General features: G+C 35.1%; 1 protein-coding gene across 25 annotated transcripts in view; it reads left to right on the top strand.

The window, feature by feature from the left end:
• Positions 1-21,643, top strand: part of grik1a (glutamate receptor, ionotropic, kainate 1a) — a 104,764-nt gene that overhangs the window by 32,595 nt on the left and 50,526 nt on the right. For all 25 annotated transcript variants that reach the window (XR_015501125.1, XM_087270606.1, XM_087270598.1 and 22 more), the window contains 6 exons: positions 3,638-3,805; positions 5,573-5,830; positions 16,651-16,832; positions 17,079-17,132; positions 18,922-19,095; positions 19,927-20,070. Coding sequence is in view for 24 of the 25 variants with exons in the window: in XM_087270591.1 (XP_087126717.1) it covers positions 3,638-3,805; positions 5,573-5,830; positions 16,651-16,832; positions 17,079-17,132; positions 18,922-19,095; positions 19,927-20,070 (980 nt within the window). In the remaining variant the exon portion in view is untranslated. The remainder of the gene's footprint in view (positions 1-3,637; positions 3,806-5,572; positions 5,831-16,650; positions 16,833-17,078; positions 17,133-18,921; positions 19,096-19,926; positions 20,071-21,643) is intronic.

The following is a 21,643-nucleotide window of genomic DNA, read 5'->3' as shown; positions in this document are numbered from 1 at the left end:
CCAGCCCTTGCAGATTGCTCTAAATGCTCACCATCACCTAAAATACAGTTCTGCCACAGAAATGGACTACATTTTCCATCAGGAACCTCACTAACACACCAGTTCCGGATCACCTGATTATGTACGACACAGATGGAAGCAGAGATAATGGGTTTGAATCCAAGGCAATGCAGCTATAGATGTTTTTAAATGCTCTGTTCTTGTAATGTGTTTTGTTTGAATGAACAATTTTTAAATAAATATGTCTTGTTTTGGTCATAAAAAGTAACATAATTAAAAAATATCAAGTCATAATTTCAGAGTATTTGTACAGGTTCGAATTTGAACTCGGGTCATTTACTGCACAGTTAGTCTGCACACGCATGGTCCACAAGGCTACATGAGTTTTTTTTTCGACCCTGTCAGTCAAACGCAAATTCACCAGGTTTTGAAATGCTTCTGAAATGACCGATGCTTTGAATCACTTTAGTCACGTGACCTGGTATTTCGAAACACTTTCGTCACTTGACCTGGGTGTTTCAGATCATGCTCAGGTGCAGTGTTTCAAAACACTTCCGCTTCGGGATCTTGACACTGTCAAAATGTCTGTTTTACATCAGCCAACCTTAGTTATGCCTGGCTTTTGACCCTTGCCTTGTTCATTGTATATGTTGTTTTGTCGCCTGCATCGACCATCTTGCCTGTTAATATGACTAAGCTTTTGGATAACCCTCATGCCTCTGTTTGCTCCTGCTTTGACCATTGCCCGCCTGACTCAGAGTTAATAAACTGCATTTGGAACCTCAGCTCCGTTGTCACTTCGACTACTTAAGTTACAGATATACTGTATTGCAGCGCAATCCCAACTGAACTGTCCCTTGTCTTGGTTTCCAGAACGTTTATTTGGGGTTCCCAGAACAACATTTTTTAGGTTAATTTTTGGACCATATAGAAACATTCTGTTACCATCCTAAATGTCTCTTTGTAACATTCTCATGTCACCATAAAATAACCAAAAGGTATTGGCCTCTTCTTCTGTAAAGGTTTGGGATTTTGAAACCTTTGAAAAACTTTTAGAGAACACTGCTCAAGGTCACGAGAACATCCCTTTTTTTATATGAATTTAACTTCAGATGGATCAGATACAGGAAATTATTTAAAAGAACTCTGCTGTAAACTTGTAATGCATTCAGAACAAGGTTGTAGGTTTGATTTCTTACATGTTCGTGAGCATTAGACCTGTCACTGTCGTTTTAGCTCTTAATAATAATCAAACCACAACACTGACAAGACACACTCATTAATACTTATGTAACGTAATAATAATCCTCTTCTGTTTGATGTTAAAGACTCAAAACACTCTTTGTTCTTTTGCTTGTAATTGCTTTCTTTGTTCTTAGTTTCATTACAGACTGTTTACTGACAATGTTTATTTAATTGAAAATTCTTCAAGGCTAAATAGTTTTTGTAAATAGTGTCCATCACTCAAGGGTTGGTAATTATTACAGCAAGATTTCCTCAAGAATCCACTCTTTTTTTTTTTTTTTGTGTGCATATTTTGCTTAAATTGATCTTTTTCAGTTGTTAAAACATTATCTTGTGTGTGATTTGGTTTGCATTTATCATTAGTTTGGTACAGAAGTAGATTTTAGTCGAATTTATGCATAACCAGGTAATTATTTAATGGTGCTGTATGTACGTAATTGACTCTTCTAAAGCATAAAAATACTATCACATGTTTGCACATATTTAAGAAGAATTGCAACTGAAAAACAATGCTGAAGTCAGATATTCTGCTTTGAAAATGTTTTTTTTTCCATGCCGGAACAGCTGTCTTTGTTTTAATTTCAGTTTAGCCAAATATATTTCAGCACCCCGGGTTGCCTTGGTGGAAAACGCGTATTTTATTAATTCATTCAAGAAGGCTCTGAAAGCATGAGTTCATGACCAAATGCGACCTCCAGTGGACAGTAGAGTGAGACAGATTCAGTTTCACATGAGGTTATTAATTAGCAAATAATATAAATATATTACGAACGTAAACATTAGGTAAGCAGGTTACATTGTAACCCAGTGTCCTAACAACACTCTTTGTGACAAGACACGCAGTGATAAGCAATTTGTCTGTTTGCACCAGACAAAACACGGCAGAAATTTAAAAACAGCCATTCAGAAGCACAGAATATGCTCTCACTCACGAAACAGTATAGGTTTATAATATTTTTCATATGTTACCCTTCTTTATTTAATACATGTTAACCCTCTTTAACATTATTAAATGCACATGCTGAATTTCAATTTTAAAAGTTTTTTTTTATTTTCAAGATCTGAGGTGAACTGCCTGCTGCTGCTTTCAGTATAAGGCAATAAATGTCATGTATGCATTCAAACTCACATTTAGCATTTAGCACTGAATAAAGCACAAGATGTTTACCTGAGGTAATATGTCATTTTTCTGTTGTTACAATTAAAGCCGTTTCTAATATATCAATTTGAGGTGTTGGTTAGGACAAAAACTTTTTTTAATATGGAATATATTCCTTCTATCGCGTGTCGTTTCTTTTATTTAGAACACAGTTTAAATCACTCGCTTCTCTACTCAATCTGGCAACCCGCACTTGCGTTTGTTTTGATCCAGGAGTGCAATGCCTAGTTCAACCACTGGGTATCAAACTTACATATTGCACCTTTAAAGTCTGTGTGAAATTTTGTTAGTGCACATTGTTGTTCATTAGGTGAACAATTAATCCAAAGAAGGTAATTCACTGAAAAAAGTCTGACCATATGCCTCTGTGTTTGGAGTGGCGGTCCTTCCCGGTTGATGTCAGTCACTTCGATGGCTTCAACCAAAAAGATTTTAATGAATTATTTTTTATATTTTTAACCACACCTCTCTTGCCATTCGTTTGCTAAAAGGAAATGATGCGCAGCAAGAAAATCCCATCTGACTCAATATTCAGTTTCAATTGCACATCAAAACATGGAAATAATAGTCTCAGAAAGTCTCTTCCAAAACTTTCAACCTTTCCACTTTAAACTTATAGGCTACTGTTGTTGAGTGCTTGATTCTGATTGGCTTCTAATGTGTGCAATTATTTTCAGGTAACAACACAGCTAATGTTGTTCCATGCAGTTTTTGAACGCGTTACAGTTCCATATTACTACTTCAAATGAAATATCACGTTTTTTCACAGTTTACAACAACCAAAAATCTAATTAAAACAAACATTAAGCTTCGAGTGAAATCCATTAGAAACTTGCTCTACACAAAGGAGCTGTTTGAGGCCCATAACCTGACAAATATCTTGAAATAATACATAATTTGAACAGTGTTTTAGATGTGGTAACCATAGTATAAGCAGAATAATTAACTCTGGTTCATTGGATAATAGAAAATAATGCACACTCAAAGTTTCTAACATCAACCATCTTGGGACTGTGCGTTATTTTTAAAGAATTCAATGGCCCAGATTCTTAACCTCATACAGTACATTATTGTCTTATTGGTTTTGAAATATGATTTTCATTTAAAAGTACATTTTTAGACCTCTACGGTAAGTAAGATGGGTCAACAGTTTATGTATTGACTTTCATGGAAAAGCATTTTAGTTTTTTTCCTGTTGCTTATTCTTGTTTTTCTCCTTCATTTTGGTTAAAGGAGGCATCTTTGAGACACGGGAAAATGAACCTGTCAGTATGGATGAACTCGCCTTTAAATTTGCTGTTACAAGTATCAATCGAAACAGAACTTTGATGCCAAACACCACGTTGACCTACGACATCCAGAGAGTAAACCTCTTTGACAGCTTTGAAGCCTCCAGAAGGGGTAAGATATTCTGATTATCTTTGTTTATAGCTTTCTATTCATTTTGAGAAAATAATAAACAAAAATGTATACCTCTTTTTAATTTTTAATTTAATTTTTTAGATTAGCTCCAGATTTGGCTTTAGTACTGACTTAAACTAAAGCATACGCACAAATATAATATTGTATAGCATCCTGTTGTAAATGAGTTTAAAAGATAGTTTTGTGAGGAGTGTACTTGCAGTATATTAGCAGAATGAGCACAGTATATAATTAGATTTAAAGGTTATAAAATGTGTAGAAATTGTATCTATAGTTACTTTTTATCGTTTTAAACTTAACCATAATTCCCAAATAATATGTTGCAGCTAGCTCTCTATAACTTACATTGGGCCAAAAATACATTAATCACAGATTGTGTGTCATCTCTAAAGAAAAGAAAATATTTACCGTCATTTTAAGATGTATTTTATTCCACCTCACTCCGCATCAAATACTTAAAATTGAACAGTATTAAAACAGAAAAGCTAACGGGACAATGTAATACAAACCAAAATTATAGTCACTATAAACAAGATATATTAAAAATAGCAATTAAAAATAATAATGACAAAGTGAAATTAGTGTTAGTTATGTGGAATTGTGATACCATCAAACATGTCTTTCTCATTCACTTCCACTCCAAAAGTAACTTATTCTTTTTTTGACTTTAATTGGATTATTTAAGCCACTTTGGAATATGTTGAAGTACATTTCTGATGATTAAAAATAAGATTTATATTGTTGACAACACAGTAGATATATAAATAAATATGAATTAATCAAATTGTATAGTCATTTTAAATTCTCAAAGTCAAGATAGCCAAAAGAAAAATGTTCAACATAGGCTCATTCTAAAAAACGTAGCCCTGTATACATTTCTGGAGATCGCAAATTATGTAGCCAGAAGTACATATGGCTGCATTTCATCTTTAAAACGAATGTTACGGGAATGTTATGTTTACGAATGTTACACTTACCTCCATATAGACAGCTTTCCTGCAGTTACCAGTTTGTCGAGGGTCTTGCTTCGTAAGTCAGTGAACTTGTGACGCAGAGAGGAGTTGACCGCAACTATGGGGTTCGAGTCCAGTGTAGAACGGTTCCAGAAAGCAAATAACACAAAAACAAAAGCCAAAAGATAAAATAAATAAGTAAATTAGAGGGTGAGGATGTGATAAGATCTGAAAACATGGTGAAAATCAGAAGGGGTTATTTTTCTGGATTGCTTTTTTAAACTGTCGGTTAGGTCTAAGGAAGTGGGTGGTCGCTGGTCAATCGGTGCTATTGGTTGGGATAATGCCAGTGGCGGGGGTGTCAGTTGTTGTTGTTGGTTGGTCAGTCAGTCAGTCGACAACGGCCTCTGGTGGATTTACACGAGAAGAGCAGGCACTAGTTCCACCCGCGAGACAAATTAGAGATCTCAAAAAGCATACACAGCAGCCTCTGGTGGACTTGCGAAAACAAAAACTGCAAAAAAAAAAAAGAACTGGGACGTATTTGGCGTTCTCTAGAAATGTATATATGGCTACGTTTTCAGAATTAGCCTGGATTGAAAATGTGGTATACTTGCATCTAATCTTTAATAAAAGAAACTGTACAAATTGTCATTAAAAGTGTGTTTATGATCTGGTTTAATCTGCATGTTTTGTTCTGTGCTCTCCTCTTTTCTGTCTCTATCACAAGTTTTCTCATGTCAACTGTTTTTCTTCCCCCGTCTGTTGTTTTTCTCCATTTCACTCATCTCAGTGTGTGACCAGTTGGCCCTGGGGGTTGCGGCAGTCTTCGGCCCTTCTCACAGCTCCTCGGTCAGTGCCGTTCAATCCATTTGCAATGCCCTAGAGGTGCCGCACATCCAGACACGCTGGAAACACCCGTCTGTGGACAATAAAGACAATTTTTACATTAACCTCTACCCCGAGTACACCTCCATAAGCAGGGCTATCCTGGACATTGTCATTTTCTACAAATGGAAGTGCGTTACTGTGGTTTATGAGGACAGCACAGGTAAGTGACTGCTGTGGTTTTAGAAATGTGTGAGTTTTAAAAAAAGGTTATCTGAAGGGCGGCTCAATGAGCTTTTTTGAGGTTTTGTTGAGAGCCGTTTTGAAGTGGGATCTTCACACCTTTGTGCTTCAGCAGCTTTAAAATGAGACGCTGGCAGGTCAGGAAATGTATTCTGAATTCTCTTTTCTGCTGGAAAAAGTGACTGATGTCCACATTCTGTTATATTTAAAACAAATGGTAATTCAGACTGAATTAAATAGTAACCCCAGCATTACTGACATTGTCTGTTTTGGATGCGGGTCAAGTTTTATCGGCAAACATCAAACCAGTATAAAGACTCCAATATATTGAAAGTATATTTTTAAAATGGAAGTTTTAAATATACGGCATACTGTTAAACCACAGACACTATAAACTTTGAGCAAACAAACAGTAATGTTGATCCTGAAACAACATTCCAATCAGCCAATCAGATTTAAAGGAAACATTTAGAGTTTATGGTAAGTTTGAGCTTACAGAGAAGGTTATGTGCTCCTACATCATTGTTGTCCAACTGTTATTCCCATCTAATTTTGGGAATAATTTACAGTTAGGATTAGGTTTAGGGGTATGGATTATATTTTCCAACAGGAAGGATGTTTCAGAATCATCATTCAGAATCATCAAACTACCTCTTTATCAAAATCATATTATTTATAATTCAGCTGAGCATTACCATCTAATTAGCATGTATTGTTTTAAATAGCAAACTGCATTTAATTTTTACATCCATTTATAGCCAGAGATTTAGGCTGAATGCACAAAAAAATAATGCTTGCTTTTTTGTTATGCTACTTATTAGGGGTGTCAAAATTGATTGTTTCTTTGGTGCACCATGATGCAGATGGGGACAATTCGATATCGGTTCAGTAATAGATCATAACCGTTTATTACGTACTGATGTCATTTATCTCCTATAAACAATGTCGCAGTAGAATACTATGGCGAAGGAGGTGAGGGCGAGTAAACAACGCTGTTACTACTTAAAAGGTACATAATTATGCACAGCTCAACTGTGCATAATTATCGCGGCCGTTTGCTGGAAAGTCTTTCATTTACACTGAAGAAGGGACAGGACACGAGCCGCTATTTCATAACTAAGGAGAAATGCTGTAAAAATTTATCTCTGCATCTTTCTCTCACTTTGGACATTTGACCCGCTGGTGTGTTTGTGAGGTAACTTTTCTTCTCCACTCGGCTGTTAAAGCGATACTTGTGGATTCAGACACGAGCGTGCCTCAGGTGCGGGTTTTTTTACTGTCTATTATGGATTACCTGTGATAACTGTGTACTATGCACATAAAAACTGTAACAGTGGCTGTTCTTCCCGCGTCACTCATCGGTGAACAACGCTTTAATTTCTAAAGCCAATCACAGCCCTCTGTTGAGCGGGTGAAGACAATGACCAATCATAAGGGTGTAAGACCTCGTCTGAAAGTGCTCAAAAAGGAAGCGGGATAATATTTACTTTTTAGTTTATTTGCAATAAATCCTCATGCTTTCTTCTGTGCAGGTATTACATCTTGTTATCTTTGAGCAAGTAAAATTAAAGGTACAATTCATATATCTGACTGCTTGGATTAAAGGACAAAATTGTATTACAAATAATATATAAATAAAAAAGTATTTAAAGATTTTAATAAAAAAAATATCTTGTTGTTGTGAAGAAAAAATCTAATTATGTATCGAAAGCATAGTCAATACACCAAGATACCGGATTGAACTGATAATCATAACCAAACCGTCAGACCTGTGTAGGTTCACACCTCTACTACTTTATTAAAAGGAGCTGAAACAACACAATTCTTTAAGTTTTTTAGAACAGCTTAATAGTTTTAAGTTCAATCCACCTAAATTTGTGAAAACTAATAAGTAACTTAATTCCTTCATTTTGTATCAACACAAACCGTAGGTGTCAGGATCAGTAGCGATACAGCAGTTGCAGATCACTGGAGAACTACAAATCCCATAATTTTCCTCACACACACACCAGTTACTGTTCTCTGCCTGATTACACAGACACAGCTGATTCTTGGTTGATTTTCAGGACTATAAAGACACATCATACTCTTGGCTGAGTCTTTTAAGTCTGTAACTTTACAAAGTGTTTCTTTGTCATGTCTTGCCTTGTCTAGCCGCGTTCATTCAAACAAATTGAAGTAAACTTTACACTTGATCTTGTTAAAGAAAGAAAGAAATTCTGCTTTTATGTACAAGCGTTGCCCTTTAGAAAACACATAATAGTCATTTTACACCATATTTGATAGAACTGGGTCAGGATTTACTAACAAACTGTCAGTTTGGCATTAAAACTATACTGTTGGTATTTACTACACACATGTAAAGAAAGAAAAGACATACTGCATTTATTGCACAAGTCAGTATGTAAATGAGAAGTTACATCTTTGTTCTTTAATTTTGTGCATTACATTCAGGTGCAAATGTCCTTAAAAGTAACCAGAAATAAGTGCTAGGCTACTTCTGACAAAAATGCCACAGGTCAAATAATTTATGCCCAGAGGATGCCTCAGATCCCCCTAGTTGTGTCAGGATTTCTCTATCCATGCAATATCTCCTCACTCTTTTTATTCTTCGTGGCATTGTGGTATAAATTTATATTTCAGTGAGGATCCACTCATGCATTTAATACATCCGTGTCAACTTAGATTTTTTATTCATCTCCTGGGTTTTCTTTTCTTTGCCAATGGACAGTTCTGTAACCGCTTTGATAACAGCAAACGTAAAGGTGAGAAATTGCGCAGAGCCAGAGCTCATAACTGTGTAAATGTTGATTTTTCTTTAATTAACAGGGAGCTGTCACTCACAGCCTTTACATTTAACATCCTGGCTTTAAATCCCAGCATTGAAATGCACAGCGACGAAACGTTTCTGATGCGGCTCTGGCAAGTTTAATGCATGATTTGAGGAGAGAAGTGTTCATTTGTTTTTCTAGGTCACTTTGGTTTACGTCACCCTTGCCCTTATCAGTTTATTTCCGTTTGACTGAGCATCAGACAGTCTTTCATTTTCTATATATTTTTGGACTTTGTGACCTTTTCTAAATCAAAATGGTGCTGTGAAATATTGACTGAATATTGAACATCTTCTCCCACGTTGTTTACTAGTGATAATAGTCATGCGTTTAGTAAACTTTGGGCTTGTGTCAGCATTACAATCAGGATTTTAATGGTTATTCAAAATCATAATTATTATTTTTTTCTCAAAGAGATGATAAAATGTGCCCATTAAACACCCTCTTCCACAATAATGGAACGAGCTGTAGATTTAAATCAACATGACATCAAGTGTGACTTTTTTAATACATTTCTCTGGTCAGTGTTATGCATAATTCAGCATTATACTAAAGAATATCAAAAGCTTCACAATGTAATAACTTTCTCTGCCTCTGAGGGGATTTCTGTTTTGATGTAATCAAGGACACACAGATAGGGCAAATATAAATCTATCCAATAAAACATCATAGAATCTTTCACTATATGATTCCAAACACAATAATCTTTATTAGGAGTGCTTGATTATGGGAAAAAAATCATAATCATGATTATTTTGGTCATAATTGTAATTGGGGATGCAACAATTATAGATTTTGGTTGTACGATTATGCATTCATTAATGTTAAAATACTTCTAGTTTAGAAAATTACATGAACATTTCTTACATTTTAAAGTGGTATTTATTGCTGCTCAGTAACCAATTAATACAGCAAAAAAAAAAAAACAACAATAGTTCATTTGTATTTGAACTTAAAAAAAAGGGATTCTTTTGGTTTATTTTCTCAAACATACGTAATAAATTACATTAAAAAGAAATGATAGAACAATAAATAAATAAATAAAAATAAGAATAAATTTTAACAAATTATTTAATATAATCTAAGCTACATATGAGCTAAGTATTTCAAGGAGAATAAATGTAGTCAAAGGCTGCTGAATCTCTGTCTGAAAGGCACTTTTGATAATTTATATCACAAAATTGTTTGGTATTTTCATTTTCTATTTTTTTTCTTTTATTGGAGTATAAATGTATATATTCCATACTAAGCATAAAGCTGATCAGTCTGGTTCTTGTCACGTGACTCACGGTGCACTCGTGGGTGTTATAGACATGGGCCGGTATAAGATTCTGACGGTATCATAACCTTTGATAAAAAAAAATATCAATGGTGTTGTAATTGCTGCTCTAATATATATATATATATATATATATATATATATATATATATATATATATATATATATATATATATATATATATATATATTTTTTTTTTTTTTTTTATCTCTTGGTAAAAAACAACAAATTTTTCCCCTTGAACACAACATATCTTATTTAGCGAAACAGTGTTGCTCCCGATGTGCGCATTGGAAATAACAAACATGAGCACAATAAATATGCGATATGTAAAGTTAATAGCCTCAGCCATAGTTAATACAGTATGCATGGGTATTAACCTCAGTGTACAAGCCCTGAACTTTAAACTAGCGCACAGTTGGCATAACTTTTAGTTACAGCAGTTTTGTTCCGTGCAGAAATGTGGTGTTGAGAAGCCTTTACGATCAATTAACCATGATCAGTTTAAAGCACAATTTATAGTGAAATCAATTAATTATTGCATCCCTAATTGTAATTATTTAAAACGATATATATATATAGAGAGAGTTATTCCTCCCTGTAATTAAGGTTGCTATTACACCTTCAAAAAAGATCATTAAATTTTATAATTCTTAATACTAAAGCAACATAGGAGCAAAAAACAAACTAACAAAAAGTTCTCACAATTATGGAACAGGAAAAAAAAAACAATTGAATAAATATGTTAAATGCTTTAAGCATCTTTAGGCTAAGAAAAACTTTATTTGTTTCATATTAAAGCTACAAAAGTCCTTCAGTCAAGAGCAGTGAGTGATTTTGTCTTTGTCTTTTGTTGTTTGATTAGTAATGATAAAAATATAGAAATAAACTGTCGCGTAACAGCCATGCTGTTCTGATTGACATGCCTTTTTATTCTTAACTTTTTACATTAATTTATTATACAACAAACAAGGGTTAATATGAATAAACACTGAACACTGCCTTTTGACACATTTTTGCATGAATCTGACCATTAAAGCACTTACCCTAAGATGACTTTAGATGTGTGTGCTCTGCTCATCTGTGTTATCTTTTGCAATTTTAAAATCATGAATGAATTAAATACACATCTGTAAATGAGATGCATCCCATGCTGCAAAAGTTACAGTTCATACTTTTACACATTTTTATGTGAAACTGAGCTTTACAGCACAATAAATTCTTAGCCTATTGCTGGAAAGGGGGCCCGATATGATGCATTAACCGTTTTATCTTTATTACTTAATGCTTTTTTCATAATTGTTGAAAGCCAAAATTGAAACTGAATTTCGATTAAATGCACAGCCCTACTCTATGATATTTTATGATTCTGTCTTAAAATTAATCATCATTAATCGTATCCAAAATAAAAGTTTGTTTTGAAATAATATACTGTATATTTTCTATGTATTTGTGATACACACACATACATAAAAACAAACCTATAAAAAACTATTTAGTTACATAGATATTTAAATATATATATATATATATATATATATATATATATATATATATATATATATATATATATATATATAAAATATGTGTATATGATACAAATATATATATATATATATCTTAATATAAATAAACATTTTCCTAAAAAAATCCAAGACTGTGTGTATTCATATATACATAATAAATATATACCATGTATGTGTAAACATACACAGTACACACACTGAAATTAAGTCAAAACAAACTTTCATTTTAGATTCAATTAATAAAAATTCGTTTTTGCCCAGCTCTAGTATTTATGTTATGCATTTATGAACATCTGTCCTGTGTCACATAGTAAATCAATTCCTCTTCTTCTGTTAATTAAAAAATCCTACACTGCATCAAAAAATAATCATATTATATGCAAATTCGCCAACACACTTTATGCGATCCCCTGATGGCATCAAACTAATTTGGTGAGTGAATCAAATGCAGACAAACAAGCCTAGAGTTTAATAGCAAGTACAAGTCAAAGCAAATGGAAAACTGTCCTGCAAACAGTTCTATTACTACAGCTTAAAATGAACATGCTGACACTAGAGCTATTGTAAAATTGCTTGCATCAGATAGAGTCTGTGTCAGATTGACCAGTTTCGAAACGATTAGCGCGTCTGATTCATAGCCAGTGACTTGGATCGAAATCATTAGGAGAGCTCAGGGAACAGATGCCAGCTCAAATTTACCCTGGTATTTACACATCACACTGTCTCAGCTGTAGTGTGAGATTTGTCTTGGATTCCTGTGAGTCCGCCTGTTTGAAAAATACAAATTACGCTCAATTTTATGTCAGGAAATGTTATTGATAGCATATTTATGATCATCGCGTGAAAGCATGTCATTACATGGCCAAGTCTAAATCAAGGCAAATAGCTGTTGTCTGTAAATAAAAGGGTTTCATACCTTCCATTGTTACTGAGCATCAAAGGAATTGAACTTTTTGCTCTGGAGTACAGCAATCCTGTTCCCCAAATCTGCGTTTTGGTTGTGCGATTATGACTAGCATATTTCTTTATCCATGTCATTTACTCTGAACTCGTGTTGTAGCGCTGCCTTCATAAGAAATTCATGTCTCTAATATTAGTTTGCCACTGGTTTTATTGAATTTTCAATACGGGAGACTGCGTGGAACACTTTCTTCAAAATAATATAGGGTTTTCATTCTGTAATCCAATTTAGAGGCCTTTGAAGTTTGGTCACTGAATTTTAGAGTTAATTATTGAAGCCACATTAATTATTAAATGGTTAGAAGGCTCAACGAAATGGACAATGTGTTAGAACGCTTTGACACCAGGTTCGATTGCCTGGTCAAAATTTGTGTTCAATTAATTCTGAATCACAGTATGTTTGTGTCATCTGCCAATTGTTTACCGCTGTTGCTAGGTAACAACAGTGGTAAGTTGGATGCTCTTGCTGGCTTGTCTCACATTTGAACTCGGAACATAATTTTGAACATTTAATAATTTTTTTTTATTAAACGAGTGGTGCACACAACTGTTTGTCACAAATTGTTTGCATTTTAATCCTTAGCATTTGCAACTTACTGTGAGGATTTTGTGTATAGTTATGTTCATATCAGAAACAAACTTTACTACCTGGAAAGGCTGTTTCTGTTACCTTAATTTAAGGCTGTACAATATATTGTTTCAGCATCGATATCGCAATGTGTGTATCAGCAATAGTCACATTGCAGAATCTGCAATGTTCGAGTTGGGATTGTAGTTGACCAATTCAAAACATCTATCTGTCCTTTCGAAGTTTAACATTAATAGAGTGATTTTTTTTTTTTCAATCAATTGTGTTTTTTAACGATTGTGCTTGTGTGCGAATTCATGCAAATTTATATTATATTAAAAAATATATTAAACAAATTGTAAGCATAGATAAATAGAATAAAGCAAAAAGAAATAAATGCATGAATTAATGTTTTTTGGGTTGCTGGAGAATCTAACCGGATAACCCGCTTTGAATGTTATTTAATTCAATTCATCATGTTGTCACTCGATTGAATGGCCGTTATCAGTGGTTATTAGCTTATACATATGGGTCAGTAGGGGCCTTTTGCGCTGGTAGGCTCAGAAGACTGTTATTATCAATCCACATGGTTATTCAGCTATAGGTCACATACAACTGTGGCTGGAAGTTAATGAAAATATTTTATATTTATTTATTAATTTTCCCATTTATTGAACTTTATTAACATCTACCCCTACCCTAAACCCAACTGTCACAGTAATGTAAAAACAGATTTAGATCTGGAGTCTTCTTTATAAGGATTGCTGATTAACCATGTGGATGGATGAAAACAGCCTTCTGAGCCTACCAATAGGCGCAAAAGGCCCCTAATGGCCCATATCTATCAACTGATAACCACTGATAACAGCCATTCATAGCACAAAACAAAAGCATGGCAATGTCAGATTTTCCAATATCGTGCAGCCCTAGTAGTTTATACCACAGTATAATATTGAGAAAAACAAAATAAAACATGTTACATTCACAATTACTTGTAACAACCCCTAAACTTAACTCATATTCTAACCCCAACCATATAGTAATTACATGTTAGTAATAATTAATATTTCTCATTGTTTAGATTAATAGTTATAATGTAACCACATCACCTTAAAACATATTGTAACCCAAAATTTTAATTGAAGTTTATTTTAGCTTTGCGACTCTCATTAAACAGTACAGGGACCCCTAAATTTGATAGATGATCATCAGATTCTGAGCTTGTCTGGTTGTTAATGTCCTATAGTAATTGATGAGTTAATAAGGAGGAAATCAGTGTTTTGAACAATCAATATTCATTCACAGTGTTGTCACATTTTAAAGTGTAAATGTTACATTTGATTGACTGATCTGTGATCGAGCCTCTTTAACGCAGCGGCTGCTTACTTATAGCGATGTTGTAATTTGTTAATTAGGGCTATTAATTAAAATAAACTATAAAAGATTACATGCAGAAACTTGTAACCTTGGCAAATAAAGGACATTAAAGTCTTGTATCTAAATATTCAAACATTACATGAAAAATAAGTACAGAAGCAAAGTAAAAACACTGTACTGTGAACTGTAAATATCATGGAACAAACTACATATTTCTGCCCCATAATATAGATAAAATCCACATTGGATTGCAGTTGGAAGTTATTAAATCCAAAAACTCTATGTGGGTCTATTGGGAGTTTTAAGTAAAAGTGTAATATTACACTGTCTCAAAACTATTATAAATATAGTTCTCCCGCTAGTGTAATTGACAACATGTATCATGAAATACAACAGAATACACATAAGGTTGTTAGAAAATGTTTTGTTTTTTTGTCAAGAAAATCTTTAGATAACTACTCTACCTGACAAAAGTCTTGTTGTTGATCCCAGTTGTAAGAGCAACAAATAATAACTTGACTTCTAGTTGATTATTTGGAAAAGAGACAGAAGGTAGATTTTTATGCTGAATCATCTGTTGGCCTGCATCCCAATCATCACAAATACTGCAGAAGACCAATTGGAACCTACATGTAGCCAAGATTTTCACAGAAATCAGTCAAGTTTGTTGAAGGAAAAGTCATAGTTTATTACATTCTGGATGAGGGCATGTGAGAGATCTGTAGAGTGGATGGGAGCATCAACAGCCTGAGCTATCAAGACATTTGTGCTGCCCATTACAAACGTCAGGAAAGGGGAAATTCTTCAGCAGGATAGCTCTCCTTTTCATTCTTCAGCCTCCACGTGAAAGTTCCTGAAAGCAAAGAAAATCAAGGTGCTCCAGGATTGGCCAGCCCAGTCAGAAATGAACATTATTGAGCATGTCTGTGGTAAGATGAAGGAGGCATTGAAGATGAATCCAAAGAATCTTGATGAACTCTGGGAGTCCTGCAAGAACGCTTTCTTTGCCATTCCAGATGACTTTATTAATACGTTATTTGAGTCATTGCAAAGATGTATGGATGCTGTCGTCCAAGCTCATGGGAGTCATACACAATATTAATTCTTTTTCCACTGCATCATGACTTTATATTCTATACTGTTCATTTATTTATATTTATTAGGCAAAGGAAGATCTTACTGTCCTAATTAAATAATTAAAAATCAAGGCCTGATCATATTTTAGTTTGGTAATATAAGCGTTATCTTGAGGCCTTTGCGTTTCATATACAACAAGCCACCTCTGATACAGTACCAAGTCATCAGCCTGAAGTCAACTTATTATTTGCTGTTCCTAAAACTGGAGACTTTTGTCAGGTAGTGTGTATAATACATTGGAATAAAAAGGATATTGATAGGCAAGTCATGATGCCAAAGTGTGCCTCAAATTACATTTGACACCAGTTGTTTACGTCTTTCCATAAAGCAAAATGTCCACATTTAAAACCAGATGCTTTAAAACATAAGCTTCTACATATGAAAATTAATAAAGATTTTATTGTACTTCAGATTAGCAGAAGCTGAGGCAACAAAAATAATGCTGTGTAATGAGCTGATTTATAATAGTCACAATAACATTGTTGCTGAAATCTAAATAGTAATTAGCTTTGAAAAATACTCACTAGTGAGGCATTACTGTCCAACAGTGGTTGTGATTGTGTTTTTTCGAAGGCCATTGCATCATGTTGCTTTATGGATGTCTGAAACCCACAGCCCTCTGGTCTTTTGATCCAGCATAGACGGAGCCATTAGGCTTTCACCATGCTACTTTTTAAAAGGATATTTCTGGATTTCTCCAGCCTTCATTGCCATTCTCAGGTCTGATGGAATTACTAGAGCGATTTAGAGCTGTCTGCAATCATACTTTAGTGAAAGTATCATGGGTGAACATTATTATCTAATAACACTGAGTGACTCTTACTTACTAATGCCTTTGTCAGGTCTGTTTGACTTTTAGATAACGTTTTGACCTGCTTCACTTGAACGCATCGTTTTTCACCACTATAGACTGAGTGCTTTGATTAAAGAGAAGCTGGAAAGAAAAAAAGAATCTGATTGTTTGGTATCAACGGAATAGATGAGTCCCAATTTATGGGCCCCGTAAACATCTGCTATCACACTGGGGAAATCAAAAGTGTAATTACTGCGGCTCATGATGAGTTTGTTTCTCTTCCATTGCTCCCCACCTTCAATCGCTCTTTTGTGTTCTGCCGTTTCAAGGTTTAATGCGTATGCAGGAACTGATCAAAGCTCCATCTAAAAACAACTTGAAGATCCGTATCCGCCAGCTGCCGTCGGGAGGAGGCGACAGTCGCCCCCTTCTGAAGGAGATGAAGAAAGAGAAGGAGTTTTACGTCATCTTCGACTGCTCCTACCAAGTAGCCGCCGAGCTTCTCAAACAGGTGCGGCGTTCTGAACTTTTCCTGAACTCAGTTTGAAATGGATTGAAAATGAGAGTGAAGTGCTCTTGCGTGCTGAGAGCCAGCGGGATTTCAGAGTTGTACTTTAAAGCAGATAAATGTAATACAGTAGTGTGCCATGCTCCTTTATTTTTGAATTCTGCTGAATCTGACTTATTGCACACTCAGCCCTTTCTTTCTCTTCCGGATTCTTTCCGAAACATGGTTTGTTGTGTTTGTCTCTTGCAGCTGATGTCAATGGGCATGATGACGGAGTACTATCATTTCTTCTTCACTACATTGGTGAGTCTGAAAAGCTCCCTTCTTGCTATTAATCAGAGCTTTTCATAACATTAGATGATAAGCAGGCGAAGCGGTTTTCTTCTTTTTCTGTAATTTCATAATTGGTGCTTGTCAGATTGTACGGTATGACCCCATTGACAGGAAAACTTTATGCGCCCTGGGCAACAATTGTTTTTCATGTCAGACTGTACAATGTTCATCCTAATTTATTTTTGGCAGCACTCACTGGGTGTTAAATATCACAAATTGTATTCTGACATTTTTATTGAAAAATCAAACTGAAATGGTGGCAGACAATTGTAATGTTGGAAAAGGTTGAAAAGCAGTTTAGAGTTTCTTGAGTCTGCTGTGGCATTAATAGAGGGGCTTTGTCCTTTCGAAATCAATTATGAGGAATGACATGAATAAATTACATTTAAAAATATGCTGAAGTTGAAATCAGTTATTGTAAACTATAATCATAATTCATGATAAGTGAAATTTTTCCTGTATTTATGAACATATGAATGCATCTTTCGAGAGCATAAAATAGGACTGCACAATACATCATTTCAGCGTCGGTATCGTAATGTTTGTGTCTGCAATTGCAAGAAATGCAATATTGGGATTAGTTGGGATTATAGTTGACCAGAAACCACAGGTCAAAACACGTGGAGACACTGCAGAATTTAACCAAAATAGAGTGAAAGTTTGTCATCTGCATCTGTTTTAAGACCTGTGACTGCGAGCATTTTAAGAGAGTTTAAAGCATTTTCATAGTGCAAAAAGAAGTTTAATAAAGATTAATTTAATTACCTTGTAAAATATTATTTTACATTTGATCATACAATTTCTGTAACTGAATACTGTTACCGTGCATTCACATGGGGCTTCAGCGTCAACGCTTGACCGAGGGCATGTTGGGGCCAATGAAACAATTCCACAATTGGCTGCTGTCTGCTGGGGTATTTGCATAAAGGGATTTGATTGGCTGACGCTTTAGTTGGCGCGTTAAAAAAGTTGAGAAATCCCCAACTTCTGCAGCGAGCAACGCCACTGAAGCAGCGCCAACAGACCCACAATTCAGTTCGGCAACGCTTGACGTTCAATGTGAATGGGAAGCGTTGACGCTGACGCCACGTGTGAAGACTCTTCCCAGAAAACTATAAACTCAGCTTCTCATTTTCACTTATATATTTGCTCAAATTTGTTTATTTATGACTATAGTTTGTTATATATATATATATATATATATATATATGTGTGTGTGTGTGTGTGTGTGTGTGTGTGTGTGTGTGTGTGTGTGTGTATATATGTATATATATATATATATATATATATATATATATATATAAATATAAATCACGGCTATCAGCCAATCAGACTCAAGAACCAGACAGAACCGTTGTATAAATATATATTATTATTATTGTTTTTTTTTTTTTTTTTTTGGTTACATAAATATACACATCATAATTAAACATGCATATATATTAATTAAATAGAAACATTCAGATGCAATTAATCACAATTAATCAGTTGAAAGCTCTACACATACTCAAGCACATTCATTTGTCAAGGAATCACTTGTTAAATTAAGTAAATTCTACTTTTATGAAATGAAATTCCAAATCAACTTTCTGTAGATTTTTTTCAGTCTTAATTTGTGATCTCATAAGAGGGGCTTAAAGCTGCACAATCAAACTTTCCATCTCTTACAGTGCAGAAAAACATGAAGAGTCTATATATATCATGCAGGTTTTGCAGAGCTCTTAAAGCTAAATCTACACCAACTCTTATTGCCTTGCAGGATCTATTTGCTTTGGATCTTGAGCCGTACCGCTACAGTGGAGTCAACATGACTGCCTTCCGACTCCTGAATCTTGATGATTCGTATGTGGCTTCTGTGATCCAGAAGTGGTCTATGGAACGCCAGCTGGCACCCCCTAAACCTGAGAGCGGATTGATGAGCGGCATCATGACTGTGAGGATCAGCCTGCTGTCATGCTGTAGTCCATTTGAGTACAATATATTAATAAAAATATAAATTTTTTTTAGAACTTCACTTATTGAAGTAATTTGTTTATGGCTGCTTAATCTGAACTTTTTTCAGTAATCATTCTTCTTGATTTTGAGACCTTTTTACATAGTGTTTTATTGGAAACAATACAATTTGGAAGTATTAGTATTCCTTTGCCTGGTTTAGATCTTAATTATTGGGTTCAAACTCAGTTTAAATCAACAAACTATATTTGTAACGACAGAACTTGCCACCTTAGTTGGCTAATGATGGTTTTCGGAAACTCACCCCAGGGCGATTCCGAGTCAGACCGGTTCCAAACACTGGCAGTGTAAATGCACAGTCACACTGATCAAAATCCTCATTCATGTAACTAAAACCAGTTCTTAACTTTTTCCATAAGACTTTTGTTCACAATTAGAATAACCAGGATTAAGTCTCACCGCTGTTGACTAATCTACCCTTCCTCCAGAAGGCACTGTAGATACTGCTAGCACACTCAGACTCATTAGACATGCATGAAGGGCTTAAAGCAGAAAGCATCGGGAGATTTATTCAAATCTATTTTTACCATCCAGGTCACATTCTAGCACTGAATAACATTCAGAAAAACATAAGGTGTATGTGGCAGGGGACCAGAAAGGGGTTCGGTTCTCGGTTAAATTAAACCTAAATGGCATTACATAATGTATTGTGGATTGGCAAACGAAAACACCTTCTGTGTGTAATGCATTAATGTGGAATTTGGTTATACCAAGAGTATGTTTTGTGTGAAAAATCATCTTTTTTCCACAGACAGCGGCTGCGCTCATGTATGACGCAGTGTTCATGGTTGCTGTGGCGTCTCAGCGGGCCACACAGATGACAGTGAGCTCCCTGCAGTGCCACAGACACAAACCCTGGAGGTACGGCCCGCGCTTCATGAACTTGTTTAAGGAGGTGAGGATATTGTGCTTTATGTAGCAAAACACATTTGATTGATTTGATTTGCAGACTAGACTAGGAATAGTGATGTGGTGCTGACAGTTTATTTGTGTAGATATTAAATATTTTCACAGTTAATATCTTCATTCATTGCACTTGAATGTTAAACTACTTACTTTAAATGTACAATGGAAATCATAATTAAAGAACTACGCTTTCCTAAATTCTGAGGTCATGGCTTAGTCCTATATGAGGTCGTAAGGAGTTTTTAGGTATGTTTCATGAGTTACATATATTCAGAAGCACAGTATAAAAAATGAGTGTGAAACTCATACTTCAAGGGAGGAGGTTTGAACCAGCGATAATCAAATAAACACAAAACTAATGTGTAGCAGCAGACTTCCAAGCTTGGGTTTGCCAGGCAGTCTATCCATAGTTTGTTCATCTTTAAACTGGAGAAATACTAACCAAAAAGTGTGTAAAGAAGTCAGTGAAATGTGGAGGAGGAAGTGTCATGGTTTGGGGATGTTTGGAGCAAAAGTTCAGCCTCTTCTAGAGCTATATGGCAGAAACATCAAATGCATCAAGAGTTCACACTTAGCTGATGATTGATAATAAAGCTGGTTTGGCATGCTGTCCTGGGAGAGAGCCCTGAGCTTATAGGATCCTCGAGCCCTGGGCTCTCTCCTGTTAGCCGGATGAGAGGGGAGTTTGAGCTCAGATAGATCTCAGTGAACTCCCCTGACTTATTTCTGGCTAACTGACAGATATACAAATGGCTAAGGAGAGACATACGGTTTGCTAAGAGCTTGACTATAATGGCAATTTGGTATGTTCAATTTACCTGGATTGCGTGTTTTTTGGACTGTGAGAGAAAACCGGAGTCACCACACGAACATGGTGAGAGTGAGCAAACTCTGCAAAGAAATGTTGACTGTTTTTTTTAGTAGGGACTTTAACCAGAAACATTATTGCTGTGCGCCAACAGGGCTAATCACTGGGTCTGTAGCCATTGACTTCCACATGAGGGGGAGTAGGGGAAACTCTGGTTGTTTATAGTGAGTTAGGAATTATCTGAATGATAAATCATTGGTAAGCTAATGCGGGACCAGCCGTGAGCAATCATAACCATGTGATTCTCTTGAAATTAGTTTATAAATAAACTCCACTTATCAAAAGCTTCTTTAGCAACATGCAGTTCCTTCCCTGTGTTCATCATGCAACCAGCCAGCAATTTTCGTGCAAGAAAATAAACATGTGTCACAGAGCAAAATGGGTAAGGCAGTTTCTTAAACCTGAAAACATTGACATGACGAAAAAAGCAGCCCAAAGTACCGACCTAAACCTGATTGAAAATTTCAGAAAAATCCTTGGCGACAAAGTTATAGTTAAGAAACAGTCAGCTAACTGTGAAAGAGACTGAAGAAGAGCAGATCAAGACCACAAGAGAGCAGTGTAAGAGATTAGTGAGGTCCTGTGGTCTTTTATTTTTTTGACTACTATAACCTTTAGACATTTTAGCTGAAAACCTCTTTGTGCCACAATCATTGCTCCTCTCAAATTTTAAACACACAAGTTTTTACACAAA

The sequence above is a fragment of the Danio rerio genome, chromosome 10 (assembly GCF_052040795.2).
Source record: "Danio rerio strain M-AB ecotype USA chromosome 10, GRCz13ab, whole genome shotgun sequence".
Classification (NCBI taxonomy): domain Eukaryota; kingdom Metazoa; phylum Chordata; class Actinopteri; order Cypriniformes; family Danionidae; genus Danio; species Danio rerio.
This window is presented reverse-complemented; position numbering and strand designations above follow the sequence as displayed.